At 41.6% G+C, this 13747-nt stretch overlaps 1 protein-coding gene across 2 annotated transcripts in view; it reads right to left on the bottom strand.

Annotated features, from left to right (window-relative positions):
* The window catches only part of ARFGEF1 (ARF guanine nucleotide exchange factor 1), a 216465-nt gene that overhangs the window by 60096 nt on the left and 142622 nt on the right, over nt 1–13747 (bottom strand). For both annotated transcript variants that reach the window (XM_088471482.1, XM_088471483.1), the window contains 7 exons: nt 13312–13513; nt 12548–12659; nt 9553–9758; nt 8425–8509; nt 7827–7998; nt 3485–3636; nt 3195–3323 (listed from right to left, as the gene is read on the bottom strand). In XM_088471482.1, coding sequence (XP_088327608.1) covers nt 3195–3323; nt 3485–3636; nt 7827–7998; nt 8425–8509; nt 9553–9758; nt 12548–12659; nt 13312–13513 — 1058 coding nt within the window. The remainder of the gene's footprint in view (nt 1–3194; nt 3324–3484; nt 3637–7826; nt 7999–8424; nt 8510–9552; nt 9759–12547; nt 12660–13311; nt 13514–13747) is intronic.

Below are 13747 nucleotides of genomic sequence, written 5' to 3'. Positions count from 1 at the left end.
ACTACAGTAGATGCTGACACCTTAGAGGTCAAGACCCCCGTGTCAATGGCCGCCGTTACCCAGGTAAGAACCCACATCCTTAATGTGTCCTACAAGAGGCAATAATTCCTTTCTGCTGGTAACAGAGGGGAGGTCAGCTTCCAATACCTTTGCACAGCTGACAACCGCCTCGGCAACCCAAGCCAAAGCCAGGGCAGGGCGTGCAATAGACCCCGCATTGGTATAGGCTGACTTAAGAAAAAAGTCTCCAGCTTCCTATCCGTAGGATCCCTAAAGGAAGTCATATTAGGAATAGGAAGAATGGAAGATCTAATGACGAGAGATGTGGGCATCAACTGGAGGAGACTCCCACCTAGCACGGTAATGGGTAGAAGGATGTAATGCGCTTTGACAACTGGAAGTGCCTATTAGGATGAGACCACGCTTCCGTAAGGCGGTCCTCCATCTGCCCCAAAAAAGGAACTCGGTGGTCGCCTTCTTCATATGCTTTAAAACCGGGGCTTTGGACCTAGGAATCTGTTCAGATTCCTCCCCCTGGAGTACCAATCTAAGTGCCTTGATCAAAGCCTCAACATCAACTCTAGACACCGAATCCTCAGGCACTGAGGAAGTTTCCCCTTCGGAGTCAACTAAGATACTAGCTTCATGCTCAGAGAACAGCTCAGACTCTGAATTGCTTTCAGATAAGGGCCGAGAACCTCCCCTTTTAGAAGGTTTGTGATTGGATGAACTATCCCTGTCTAGCATCTGCTGGAAAGATGCAGACACCTGTGCCAACTGCTGTACTGTCTGTACAGATGACTGCAACCACGGAGGTTCTATAGTAGATAGCTGAGTAGTCTGGGTAGGTAACATGCTGGCAACCGGGAGCACCCCTGTAGCTAGACTAGCAGGAGGTGGTGTACCAAATAAGCAAGCTTACCAACAAACTGAGACATTACCTGTTTCAATGCTGAAGCTCCAAGCCAGTTCCTGACTTGACACCACAGCTGAAGGAGTCTCCCTGCGTGTATCTGCGAAGCAACAGACACAAAGACCAGCCTTCGCTCCCTACATGTTCTGAGGCAGGCAAAGCAATTAACCTGGCCGTCCAGCTTTAATTAAGAGGTTGAGAAAATAAAGATAAACACCTGAGACAGGCTGTCTGCACTGAGGAAGATTGCTCAGGTGTGGGGGAGGGGCTAACAGGAAGAGTCTGCCTACCCCTCTGGTATGGATCCCAGGGCAATGACCACCACCGCTACAAGTAGTGTTACAATTGTAAATGCCCTAGTGGGTTGGTGTACAAGGCAGGGACCCACAGACAGACACTACCAGCACTGCCGGTGTGCTCCATACCAGTTGTGTGAAGCCGCGAGTATGCAGCTCCCTGCAAACAAGAAGATGTGCTTGCCTGCTCCTCTTGCATCCGGCTGCCGGCTCCGGAAGGTGAGTGCAATCCTCTCTGGAGCCCGCAGCGGAGGCTGCCGCCCGGCACTAGGGTTGCTAGAACAGCAGGGAGGGCATCCATAGGACGCCTCTGACTGCCCCTCTGTAAACAAAAATAAATGAATAAAAAGGAACCACTTACAACCAGTCCCCCTTTCGAACAGTGCCCACTCCTGCCCGCACCAAGCTGAAAATTGGCTGGTCGTGGGCGGGTATACGGGAGAGGGAGCCCTGGGCTACTGGGTAATTCAATTAACTGTTTGGTACCCAGACTCTACTCTCCAGGCTATACCAAACGTCCTCCCTGTGCCCCCAATGGAGGAAGAAATGTAATGTGTATTTGTTTAATGTAATGCTCCTTCCATGTTTAAAGTTTGTTTTGCTTTTTATGACACAAGTAATTTAATGGTCACTATACAGATGTGTCCCCTTGCATCTTTGCTGCTCGCGCTACAAAAGTGCTCATGCATCGCACCACGCGATTAGTCATGGCCGTGGGCGCCGTGGTACGCCATACCGCGTGCTGCGTATGCACCATGCTATCCTATGGAGTTGAGGGAGTGAACACAGCGTGCGTACCCATTCGTGGGTGCACGACTCGCACAATGTACGGCGCAATTTGCCACACAAGCGGCAAAGATGCAAGAAGACATATCTGTATTTGCATAGAAAAGGTTTCACCCTCATTACACTGACAGCAGGATGACATATTGGACTTAGGTTGAGTATATATACTAGTTCTCATCTCCCATGGTGCACTGCTTCTTGATAAAGCGCGGTGACGAAAAACTGCTGTCACTAGATATTGTTCTAATTGGAATACGTCCTGCCAATACATGCCTATTCCATGTATACATATGTATAGGTCTGAAAACATGAAAATGTCACCAACACCCAACTCAGAGGATTTTATCATCATGTACGTAGAGATCGTTGCAGAGTTTAAAATAAGTGGAATACCAGCATCATTTTAACACACAATATTTATAAAGAACTTCGTTGTTTTGTTATTTTTAAACATCATTTATTTGTAACATATGTGGAAATGTAGCATTCAACCAAATAGTTTCTTATAGAAAGCAACTTTCACCTACAGGTTGTAATACAAATTGTTTAGTAATGAAAATTCAATTTAAAATTTTACGTACGATAAGTAGACTTGCTACGATTATTTCCCCTTTTTAAAAAATAAATATAGTCTCTCAGACATGGGACTTTCCTTCCAGTGAAATGACAGCTTGCTCTCACAGACTGCTCTGACTTCCACATTCATATAATCAATACATGAGTGATATCACCAGCTAAATAGACAGCTGTGACAGTTATTATACCATTTCCAACAATTAGCATCACAGAAGTCTAAATAAACTAAATGGCCAAAAGAATGTGGACACCTGAACATCACATCACTATGTGATTGTTGAACATCTCATTCCAAAACCATTGGCATTAATATAGAGTCGGTCACCACTGCTATAACAGCCCCACTTCACTGGGAAGGCTTTTCTTCTAGATTTCAGAACCAGGCTGTGGGGATTCACAAACATTCAGCTACAAGAGCATTAGTGAGGTTGGGCACTGTGTATTAAGGCTGGCAGTCGGCGTTCCAATTCATCCCAATGATGCTTAATGGTGTTGAGGTCAGGGCTCTGTGTCTCAACTATGAACCATGCTTATTATAACATGGGTAACATAGGAATAGTCCAGTGCGTACAGAGATATGACAGGCACAAGAAACACTGATCATCACAATGGAAATATTTTACCTGGATACTGAAGATGCACGCAATCCTTATCGCACAGCGAATACCCTCCAAACAGAGAGAGGCAACTTCTGTATCATCACAGTCCTGTAACCCCACACTGAACGCTGCAAGGAACGGGGTCCAGGCCAACTGCAGAACAAATTAACATACTCCAATTACACTCAATAGTCACACATACAGTACTAACCCCTATAAGGAATATGTATGTAATGTACCGATTACAAGCAAAGAACAGAGAGGTTCTCTGTGGGAAGAGACACCCAGTAATGTAAGCACTGAATAAGGCTCACCTTAAACATTGGCCTCACATGCTCCAGATGGGTGGCACTGGTGAATGGTGCCTGCACGTGACTCACAGCCTCCATCAGAGCCTTCGCCGTCTTCGCCATCTGCTCCATTTCTAAGTTGTACAACAACCGCCTCTGCTTCTCACTAGCCACGCCTGTAGGAGTCATCGAGATGGCAGAGGTTACAGATAATCTCTGCTAATATGCTCTAATTAGTGAATAGACTCATTACTGAACACTGCTACACAGTAAACATTACCCTACTCTGTCCATTTCACCCATGTTATGTCTGGCAGCCATATGCCCCATCACTTTTAGAGGGGGCGATTCAATTGATTTTTACATTGCAGTAATTAATGGGCACCCAATGTTGCAATTCAAACATTTTGGGTGCCCAATAACTATCACGCTCTTCGCGGGTAATTAGACCAGGTTTAGCTACATAAAACAATGAAACCTGTCCAAAAACAGGATTTATGTCCAATATCTGTTCATCTCCTCAGGAGGGGGCGAGTTTAAATGTCAGCGCAGGCGGCTGCTCACGTCCTAACGGGCCAAAAACTGAATTGCTCCGTTGGCACTACCAGCCGTTGGCGAAAACATATGAATCTCCCCCAGATAGTCAGCGCACTGACTTCACTAGTTTGTATTATAATGGACATAGGATCAGTAAGGAGCTAAAAAGCTCAGCTATCTAAATGATTGGCTAAGACGTCATATGTCAGTTGGGGGGGGTGATTACTGTGCACATCATATAACTTCACCAGAACCCCAGGGGGTTGTTCTCATAGTCATGCTTCCTGTCACACTACTGCGGATATGCACTATAACAGCTGCCTGCAATGTTCATAGACAATACTCTTGGACTAATTAGAAGTGGAGCACAGAATTTGCCCATTTGTCACCATATAAATTTAAATATTTCAAGTAATAAGTATTTAATTAAAATGTGCATTTGCTGTGATCCTTATGTTCAGTTTGGTGTGGACAGGGTTGTGCGCATCTGTTTGGCCACATATTATATGGCTGGTAGCCACAACAACTGGTTTTGTCAATCTCAGTGACCAAAAATTGTTTGAATTGTTTCTGGACCACCAACCCGTGGCACCCAGTTTGGGAAGCACTGCTCTATAGGGCTCAATGTAAGCCATAAATATATAACTGACTGCAAGCAAATATTTCCATGTTAGAACTAGGAATATAAAGATGAGGTTATGCTACTTGAGAAGTGTTATTTTCCCATATACAGGGACTCGTTTACAGGTGTACAGAAAAAATCAGGGAAACCTTTAATACCCTACAATTAAAGTTTATAATTAACAATATAAGAATAATGCATACAACCTCATACTACCTCCGCTGAGCCATGTTACAGGCTGCCCTCTGGCACTGGATCAGCTTGTAGATTAGATTTAACAAAAGTAGATTTTTTTTTTAAATTACAGTCAATATTTACTATTCTCTGTTTCTACTTCTGTTTTACTGTACATTAACTTGTCCCATATGGATCCAGCTACAAGATTATACCAAACATACTGCAATGGTTCTGTACCATCAAAACATACACCTGAGAGCATGTCCGTAAGCAAATTTTAACCCAACTAATATAATTATTGCGCTTAGAAAAGAACAAATCCCAGATATATCCCTCAGTAAGCTTTACTCTTATACTAACACCGCAGGCATTTCTATTAGGGATGTGCGCCGACCCCTGTGTTTTGGTTTTGGTTCTGTATCTCCTTTATGTTTTGGATCTGAATATGGTTTTAGCAAAACCGCCCTTCCGTGTTTTGTATCTGCATTTTTTTCTAAAAGATCATAAAAACAGCTAAAATCACATAATTTGGACATGTTTTTGATCCTACAATATTATTAATCTTAATAACATTCATTTCCACTCATTCCCAGTCAATTTTGACCACCTCACAATATTGATTTCATCCAGTTTAGGCCAAAAGGCTGTATCCAACTAGCTGGCTGACTAAGCTAAGCAAAAGCAATGGGCAGCACTAACATGTGGCAGTTCAGCTTCCAACATGGCACAGAGTGGTAGACAGGATGGCAGTATAATAAACTATATGACCCCATAGGAAGGTTAAAAACTAAGATTTTTTTCATTAATCAAGAACTAGGTCAGCGGCTCGAGGGAGTTGGAGTATATATGTAGTTGAAGGCAGGGAAAGGAAGCCTACTGCTGGGAGTGGATCTTCATCCCAGAAGAGGACCAGGAAGACTACTAGCAGTAGTTTAAAAAAAAAACAATTGACTGTTAAACAATCCTTTGAAAGGGGGCAGCAGTCACCCAGTTACACAGCGGATCACTGACGCCATAACATCTATGCTGGTATTAGATGTGCGTCCAATATCTACCAATAATGCAGTGGGTTTTAGTTTTAGACAACTAATTGAGGTACTGTGTCCCCACTACCAAATCCCATCTAGATTCCACTTCACTAGAAAAGCAATTCCCAGCCTGTACAGGGACGTTAAAAAAAAAATGAGTGTCCTCCAAAATGCCGTTGTACCCACTGTCTACTTAACCACAGATATGTGTATAATTGGAACAGAGCAAACGCAAGATTACATAACTGTAACAGTAGCAGCAGCATCTAAGAAACAGCAGCTCATTCAGGGGCAGGCTACTCTGTGTATTACCAGTTTCACATACAGCTGACAACCTTTTAGATAAACTCAGGGAAGTCATTGCAAAATGGCTTACTCGTTTGGAGTCTCCCCCGGATTCGTAATTTCTGACAACGCCACCAATATTGTGTGAGCATTACAGCTGGGTGAATTTCAACATGTCCTAAGTTTTTCTCACGCAATCAACTTGGTGGTGCAAATTGCTTTTAAAAATGACAGGGCCGTGCAAGAGATGCTCTCTCTGGCCCGAAAAAATTCTGGACATTTCGACATTCAGCAGGTATGAAGAAGGTTGCAACACCTGCAAGAAATGTTGAATTTGCCCTGTCACCAGCTGAAGCAAGAGGTAGTTACAAGGTGGAACTCCACCCTTTATATGCTTCAGCATATGGAGAAACAGCAAAAAGTACATTGGACTTGTAGATCAAGTCCTTTATTTGCTTCACCAGGAACCAAAGGTTGTTAGGACCTTCCAAATCGGATCAATACATTTTGGTTAGAGTCATCCTTGGTTAGTCATATGTCGTGTCTTTCTTCCCAACGGACACAGATTTGAAGAGATGCAAAGACTTGATGGTAAGCAAATTGTCAGTTCAAGTGGCACGTGATTCAGCGATGACTCCTCCTTCAGTTTCTCCAGCAAGTGCGACTGCCAAGGAAAAACTAAACTTTCCCAAAAGACCCACTGGTGATGCAGGTGAGTCAACAAAACCACAGTTTTTTTATGAATAAAAATAACACACTGCGCTATGACTTATAGTGTCACAATACATGAATGATAAACTGCGCGGTCTGGCCGGCAGTGTCACCAAACAATAATAGCATAGCTAGCGCACACAAAAAAAAAAACGAAAAAAAGATCTGTTTATTTTTTTAGATTATATGTGGAATGATAAAAAAGAAATTAAAAAAAGGATCTTTTTATTTTTTTATATAATTTGTGGAACGATAATTTTATTTAACGTTTATTTATTTTTTACACTGGGGAAGGGCACCCCTGGATGAGGCAGCAGCCCCTTGATGAACAACACAGCACCCCTTTATGGACAATAAAGCACACCTGCAGAGTCACAAATACGTGTACGATAAACTGCGGTCTGGCCGGCAGTGTCACCGAACAATAATAGCGTAGCTAGCACACACACAAAAAAAATATTTTTTGTGGAGTGATAATTATTCATTTTAACTTTTATTTTTTATACACTGGGGAAGAGCACCCCTGGATTGACAGAGCACCCCTTAATTTACAGAGCACCCCTGGACGACACAGCATCCCTTTATGAACTTCAGCCCGAGCCCCTTCATTGACAGGACAACAGTGACAGCAGCACCCCCCAATTTATGTACAGCACCCCAGCACGACAACACTGCACCCTTGAACAGAGAAGAACAGAGCATGTCTGTTCTTGTACACTCTCCACCACTGGAGTGCAAATGGCGCAGATCACCGGGACCTATATAGAATCCAAAAACCGCGAGAATCCGATAGCGGGATAATGAAGCTTTTCCTCGTTTTGGATTCTGAGTTAGGCTGGAAAACCTGAGCCGTACTCGGCTCCCCTATGTTCGGGTAGGTCTGGTTCTCGGAGAACTGGACCCGCTCATCTCTAATTTCTATAGCATTAGAAGATGCCACCAATAGATGTTTAGAGATTATATGAACAGGTTGGTATATTCATAAGGACAAGTTTTCTCAACTCACTTGGCTTGGACGATTTTGTGGTGATTGCTAGCTCCTTCGTCTCCTTCATGGAAATTTTCTTGCCGGCAATTTCATTGTAGATAGCGGACAGATACTCTTCAGGAAGATCCTTGCTGTCATTAATACCTCTGTTCATTTTGATATACTGTTCTTTTGTCATTTTGTTCTTCACCTGTGTTACAATGAAGATCAATTAATAAAAAAGGAAGGCGGAAGGATGACATGTAAGAGGTCATTCCCTAACAAGCTATGGTATGCAAGCTCATTAATCCATAACAATGGACAATCCGTTTATTTAGTATCATTTGTAGATAGCATACTAAAAATAATTGCAGCTTTGGTGAAATATAGTAATTGCATCTTGGATAGGAAATAAGCCCTACTGTGAGATCATATTTTTTTGTACATTGCAGAATTATAAAACATATACACATTAACTTTATTATAATAATTGGCTTAACTAATTGACTGCATTATTCTAACCAACACTGCATAAATTTCAGCAGACTTAAAATCTATTTATTTAGTCTTCTCCTCATACATTTCCATTCTGTACTAACACTATTGCACACAAGTAATACATAATTATCTAACGTACCTGAGGACTGTGAAGATCAGTTGTTAACATGATAATGGAATATGCCAAAACATAAGCAGTGTCTGCACTAGCAAATAAGGTTTGCCTGAAAAATAACAAAATAATGAAGTTTAAAACAACAAATATGTTTAATCTAAATGTAAATTTAATTATCACAAAAACAAAACAGATCTGTAAGCTAGTTTTCTTTAATTGCAATGATTTTCATTAAACTGTGGTTTTTCACAGCCCTTCAATGTCACATTCTATTTATTAGGCTGAATATACAGTATACTTATTCATTTGCCAGTCTGTGAATTGTATTTCTCACGGTTTCATGTCTCAGTGATGTAAGTCCCAGTGATACTATTGATAGGTCGCATTAAGATATTGGCTCCGCCCACAATACGGCTGCCTCCAGGGTGTATAAATGAGGGGGGGACTTTAACATTCTTATTGTATGAATCAGTTCCACAAAAATGTGACACAATGTTCAAATCATTGTAGAGCTACAATTGGCACTGTAATACATATTTTGTTATATGTGGTTATGACTAGAACCATAGGAATCATTTAAAACAAATAATTTACAAAAAACAAAATTATTAAAATCCTATAATACTACCATATGTACTGTAAATGGAGAATCTGCATAACTGATGCTGCCATGTGACTTTTATAAGGCTAAATTGTCAACATTACACTGGGTAAAGTGGGTTTGTGCTTTTTAAATGTAGAGCAACTTGCTATTCGTAAGCATTTTAAAAAGTCCCCTCCAACATGAAGTAATCGTTCCTTTACACTTCTGTGCAAGGATAACACCTCTGACTGTGCATCTTAAATTACTAGGTGTTTCATACTAAAATGAGAAATCTTTCCTGTAACTGTAAAATGGAGTGTAATGGGGAAGATCCCTGGCCAGGAGAATGACTCAGCCTGGAAGATGTGAAGTGCTATCAGATAACAGAGAATAACAGTTTTAGCATGCTGTTATATCAAAACGGTGGCAAGGCATGCTGGGATGTGTAGTTCCACAGCAGCTGGAGGGCCAAGGTTGAAGACCCATGTATTAAGACTATACACCTCCTTGTACCCCCCCATAGATAGCACTATTGGTACCCGATAAGACTAGACGGCAGTGTGACATACCCCTGATTGCACTCTAAGTATCGCGCAGCAAACTTTTCCATTAAACGGTCAATTTTTTGGGCTTCACCAGGAAGGCGGAATCCTTCTAAGAACATCCGGAGAGCAGACACAAAGTCCTTCCCCAAAAAGTCATGTTGGTCCACATAGGCGTACATGACTTCTTTGTTAAACTTATCATTGTCTCCGAGGAACTCTCCCACCTGAGTCTGTAACACACAATATAAATACGATAACACAACCAGAACAACATATTGGTTATAAAAAGAACAAGAGTCATTTTATGGGATGAATAATGGATGTTGATGCCAGAATTTGGCTTTAAGAAATATGCTACTTGCACAATCTGTACGATCTACAATCTTAATAATTAATAGGAACTAAACATAAAAATATTACTGTATTTTTTTGTTACCATGATTAGTTATCTCATTGGCAGAGCAGTACAAGTTTGTCCCCACACATCCCGCCTTGTGGTTCTAGCATAAAGGGGTGCCTGGGCCTGTGTTATACATAACAAAGTCCGGCAGCAGCAAAGAGTAGTGATGAGGCGTCTACTCAAAGGAAAAGAGGAACGCAGCTCATGGCCTACTTGAACACGTTTGACAAGCACTTTAACTAGCATCATTATAGGGATGTAACACTAGCATTTTTTTATGGTTTTGGGAAATCACTGCAGGCTTCCCCAATGGGGTTACCCAAAATAGAACAAGACGGTCTCCAAAACCGGAATGCTTACATAATTATACTAAAAATAGCAATGAGTATGACGATACCAGAAACCAAGGTTCCTAGTGTCAGTCCCATTTATATGCATGTTACTAGCATTATAGACATCAGTAAAAAACTAGTGGGCCTGAGGTTTGACCATGCGATATGTAAATAGATAAAGATCATATATATTATCCTAAGAAACGACTAACACTGATTCACAGGGCCTTCGCCCACGAGCTACAAAATAAAGCAATAAATGCCTTATGAAAGCTGTATTATAGGTTAAAGCATAGCTAGCACTACCACTGTGAGTTGTTTGTTATATGATTATTATCTTTTATTTTTATTGCCACCATAAGGGATCTGTAGTGCTGTAGATGGGGAATTGCATGTAACACAATATGTACATACATTAGACTGATACAGACTAATTTACATATTAGACAAATACATAATCGTGACATGCAAATGACAATTATGTAGAGGAAGCAGTAGGAAAAAAGGCCCCACTCAGGAGATCTTGTCCTCTATGGGAGTGTGTGCAGGCACAGAGAGGAAGAGGGGGCAGGACTGTGGAGTACAGCGGTTGGAAAGTTAGGAGGAGGGGTGGTAAGCATGAATGAACAGAGGAGTTAGTGGCACACTTATAAGCTATGAGGAGAGGTAGGTGTCTGATTGGGTGGTGATTCCAGAGGCTGGGGAGCAGTGCGGGAGAGATCTTGAAGGCGCGAGTAGGAAGTGGTAATCAAGGAGGAGGCCATGATTGGCTAAGTGAAGTAGGCAGGAGGAGATGAGGTTGGAAATGTAGGGGTGAGAAGAGTGGTTGAAGCTCTGTAGGTGATTAGGACACACATGTGGAGTTGGCCATTTTTCAACAAAACTTGATGACAATTGGACTTTATGCAGCACCAGAAAAGCTCAACATACCAAGAGACAATCGGAATGGGTCTGATGAGCCAGAAGAGAATACCAGATCGGCCTATGCCCTCTATCCGCTGGTACATGTGTTAGATCATCAGCCTATCAGCAAAGTAAGTATGTGCTTGGACAGTTACTGTATGTGTTGCAGTGTAGTCTTTTTTGCTTTTGGCTCTACTTCCAAGTGACTTTCTATGTGTGGTGGAATTGCATTGTATATATACTATAGTCACGCCTATAATAGGTCCAGTCATTAAATTGCAAAATGTGTCACTAAAACCCAGAATTTTCCCCCCCAAAAAACGTGTTTTACCGGGCATTTGAGTGTTGGGTCGTTTTGCTGGTCCCAGCCTGAACCCCCTTTCAGACAGAAAAGCACATTACCGGGTCAAGCATTTCTACCTGGTAATTTGCTATTCAACACGGGTATTTTTTCGGTCTGATAAGGTCAACCCAGACGGAAATTGCCGGGTCTCCGACACTGGTAAAAACCAGGGTCAAGGTCGTGGGAATTTTGACCCAGGCTGACCCTTCCACACAGAAAAAGGACCCGTGTTGATCAGCAAATTACCGGGTTAAAGTGCTTTACCCGGTAATTTGCTTCTCTGCGTGAAAGGGGTATTACAGTATTCTCTTACATACATACAGATGTGTTCTTGTACACTGTGCCTTCAAGTCCCTTTCGGTGTGCCTGGTCTCTGGCAAATTGGTCTTGCGGAGTCTTTCTCGCTCTCAAAAAATGCATCTTATTCGCATAAATAAAACAACTGGGAGTGACATGACTACATTGCTAGTTTGCACTGACCAATCTGATGTGTGACAATTGTACATCTGTGTGCGACAGAGTCTGAATCTATGTAAAAAGGGCTGAAATGTGAGCGCCTGCGGCTTTTCATCACGCCAAGTTCCGTTGTGCTTAATCTGCGACTTTCTAAGTGTGTAAATCCAATATCTGTGCGATTAAAGTCGCAGCATAGAACCGCTAATTCATGGAGAGCAGCTTTTCGTTGAATGTAAAGAAAAGTGCAGTAAGCTACTAGTCATGGAGCATCTCAGTCGTGCCTGGCATCTCGTGCTATATGTCGTATAGACGCTAAGTGTATGAGGGACACATCGGTTGCCTATGTAAATTGTACAAATTTTGATTATATCTTTATTTACTATTGATGCATTTATAATAAAATGTACTATGCTTTTTCCAGTTTGAGACTTGAGTAATCCCGGACGACATACTGACTAGAACAAAAGGTTACAGAGCATAATATAACATGGAGTTAAAAAAAAAATCAGACATCAAAACAATTCCTGAGCCTCTCATCTGTAATCACAGAGTGTTCCACTGGGATGAAAATAAAGTCGTTCTTACAGAGTCTAATCGCTCCTCTTGATGCAGGAACTGTGCAATATCTTCTGGAGTGTTTCCCAGCATTCCCTGCTCTTGCAGATACTGGATTCCTCTCTTTGGCTTCTTATTAAATCTGCATAATTAATAACAAAGGAAAATGATAAGCTACAAAGAATTAGTGTATTAGTGTATGCAGTAAATCAAATCTTAACGTCAAAAGGTGTTTGTCTAATACAGAGCCTAAATTGCAAATCAACATTTCTGAAATGCAGACATCGTGGAACACAATATAAAGTAGCCTGGTTTGTTATGATCAAGAGAAACCTTTATACTTTAGCCATGGAGAGGCTGCTTTGTGCAGCGTGCAGGAACACTCAGTGGCGGAACACATTAAATTAAGTGCTCCATCGATTCATGGTTTTAGTACATAGTAGTATTAAAAGCTACATTTTGTTGGTAGCATATAGTTCATTTATTTCCAAACTTAAAGATGCTTTGCCATCTAAAATGTTAAACTCGTTACGTCACCACAACTTAAAAATGGCTGCAGAAAGGGCGTTATGAATGGGAATTCATTTATATCATTCCAATTTAATCATCTTCATTCTATATTATGATGCACAAATGTTTGATAAGCGGACCATGCCTAGTCCACAATTTTTCATGGCGTTTCAGAACAAGAGAATGACATAACAAGTGAGTGACCGCATGGCGATTATGAAGGATTACCAGGTGCAGCTGTTTGCTGCGTAGTCTGTTAGTAGGTAAGCTACGCTTCAACTTACAAATCTATCCCTTGCTCTATAATTTCTTTTTGCTGTTTCAAAACTTCAAACTGTTCAGGGTTGTCTGTGCCGGACATCTGGGTGCTGTAGCTGCCGATGCCGGAAGATGTGGTGGAATCCAGAGAGTTCAGGCTTCCGTATCGGTTTATGGTCTCCGGGTGTTTGGTCTCATTAGTCTCTTGCTCAACGGGTTTCTCCTGTCCTATTGCAGCAAGATAATCAGTTAGGCAACAACTATACCAGGGTATTTCGTATATGTGCAACATTCCACCATGGCAATATTTCCAGAAACACTACAGATGTGTCCTCATACACCTAGGGGTATATTTACTAAAGTGAGAGATTTGAGAAGTGGAGATGTTGCCCATAGCAACCAATCAGATTATAGCTATTATCTTCTAGAAGGTGCTTGTTAAATGTCAAGTAGAATCTGATT

The sequence above is a fragment of the Taudactylus pleione genome, unplaced genomic scaffold (genome assembly GCF_031769625.1).
Source record: "Taudactylus pleione unplaced genomic scaffold, aTauple2 ptg000114l, whole genome shotgun sequence".
Lineage (NCBI taxonomy): Eukaryota > Metazoa > Chordata > Amphibia > Anura > Myobatrachidae > Taudactylus > Taudactylus pleione.
Note: the sequence above shows the minus strand (reverse complement) of the source record. Positions and strands in the feature narration are given on the sequence as shown.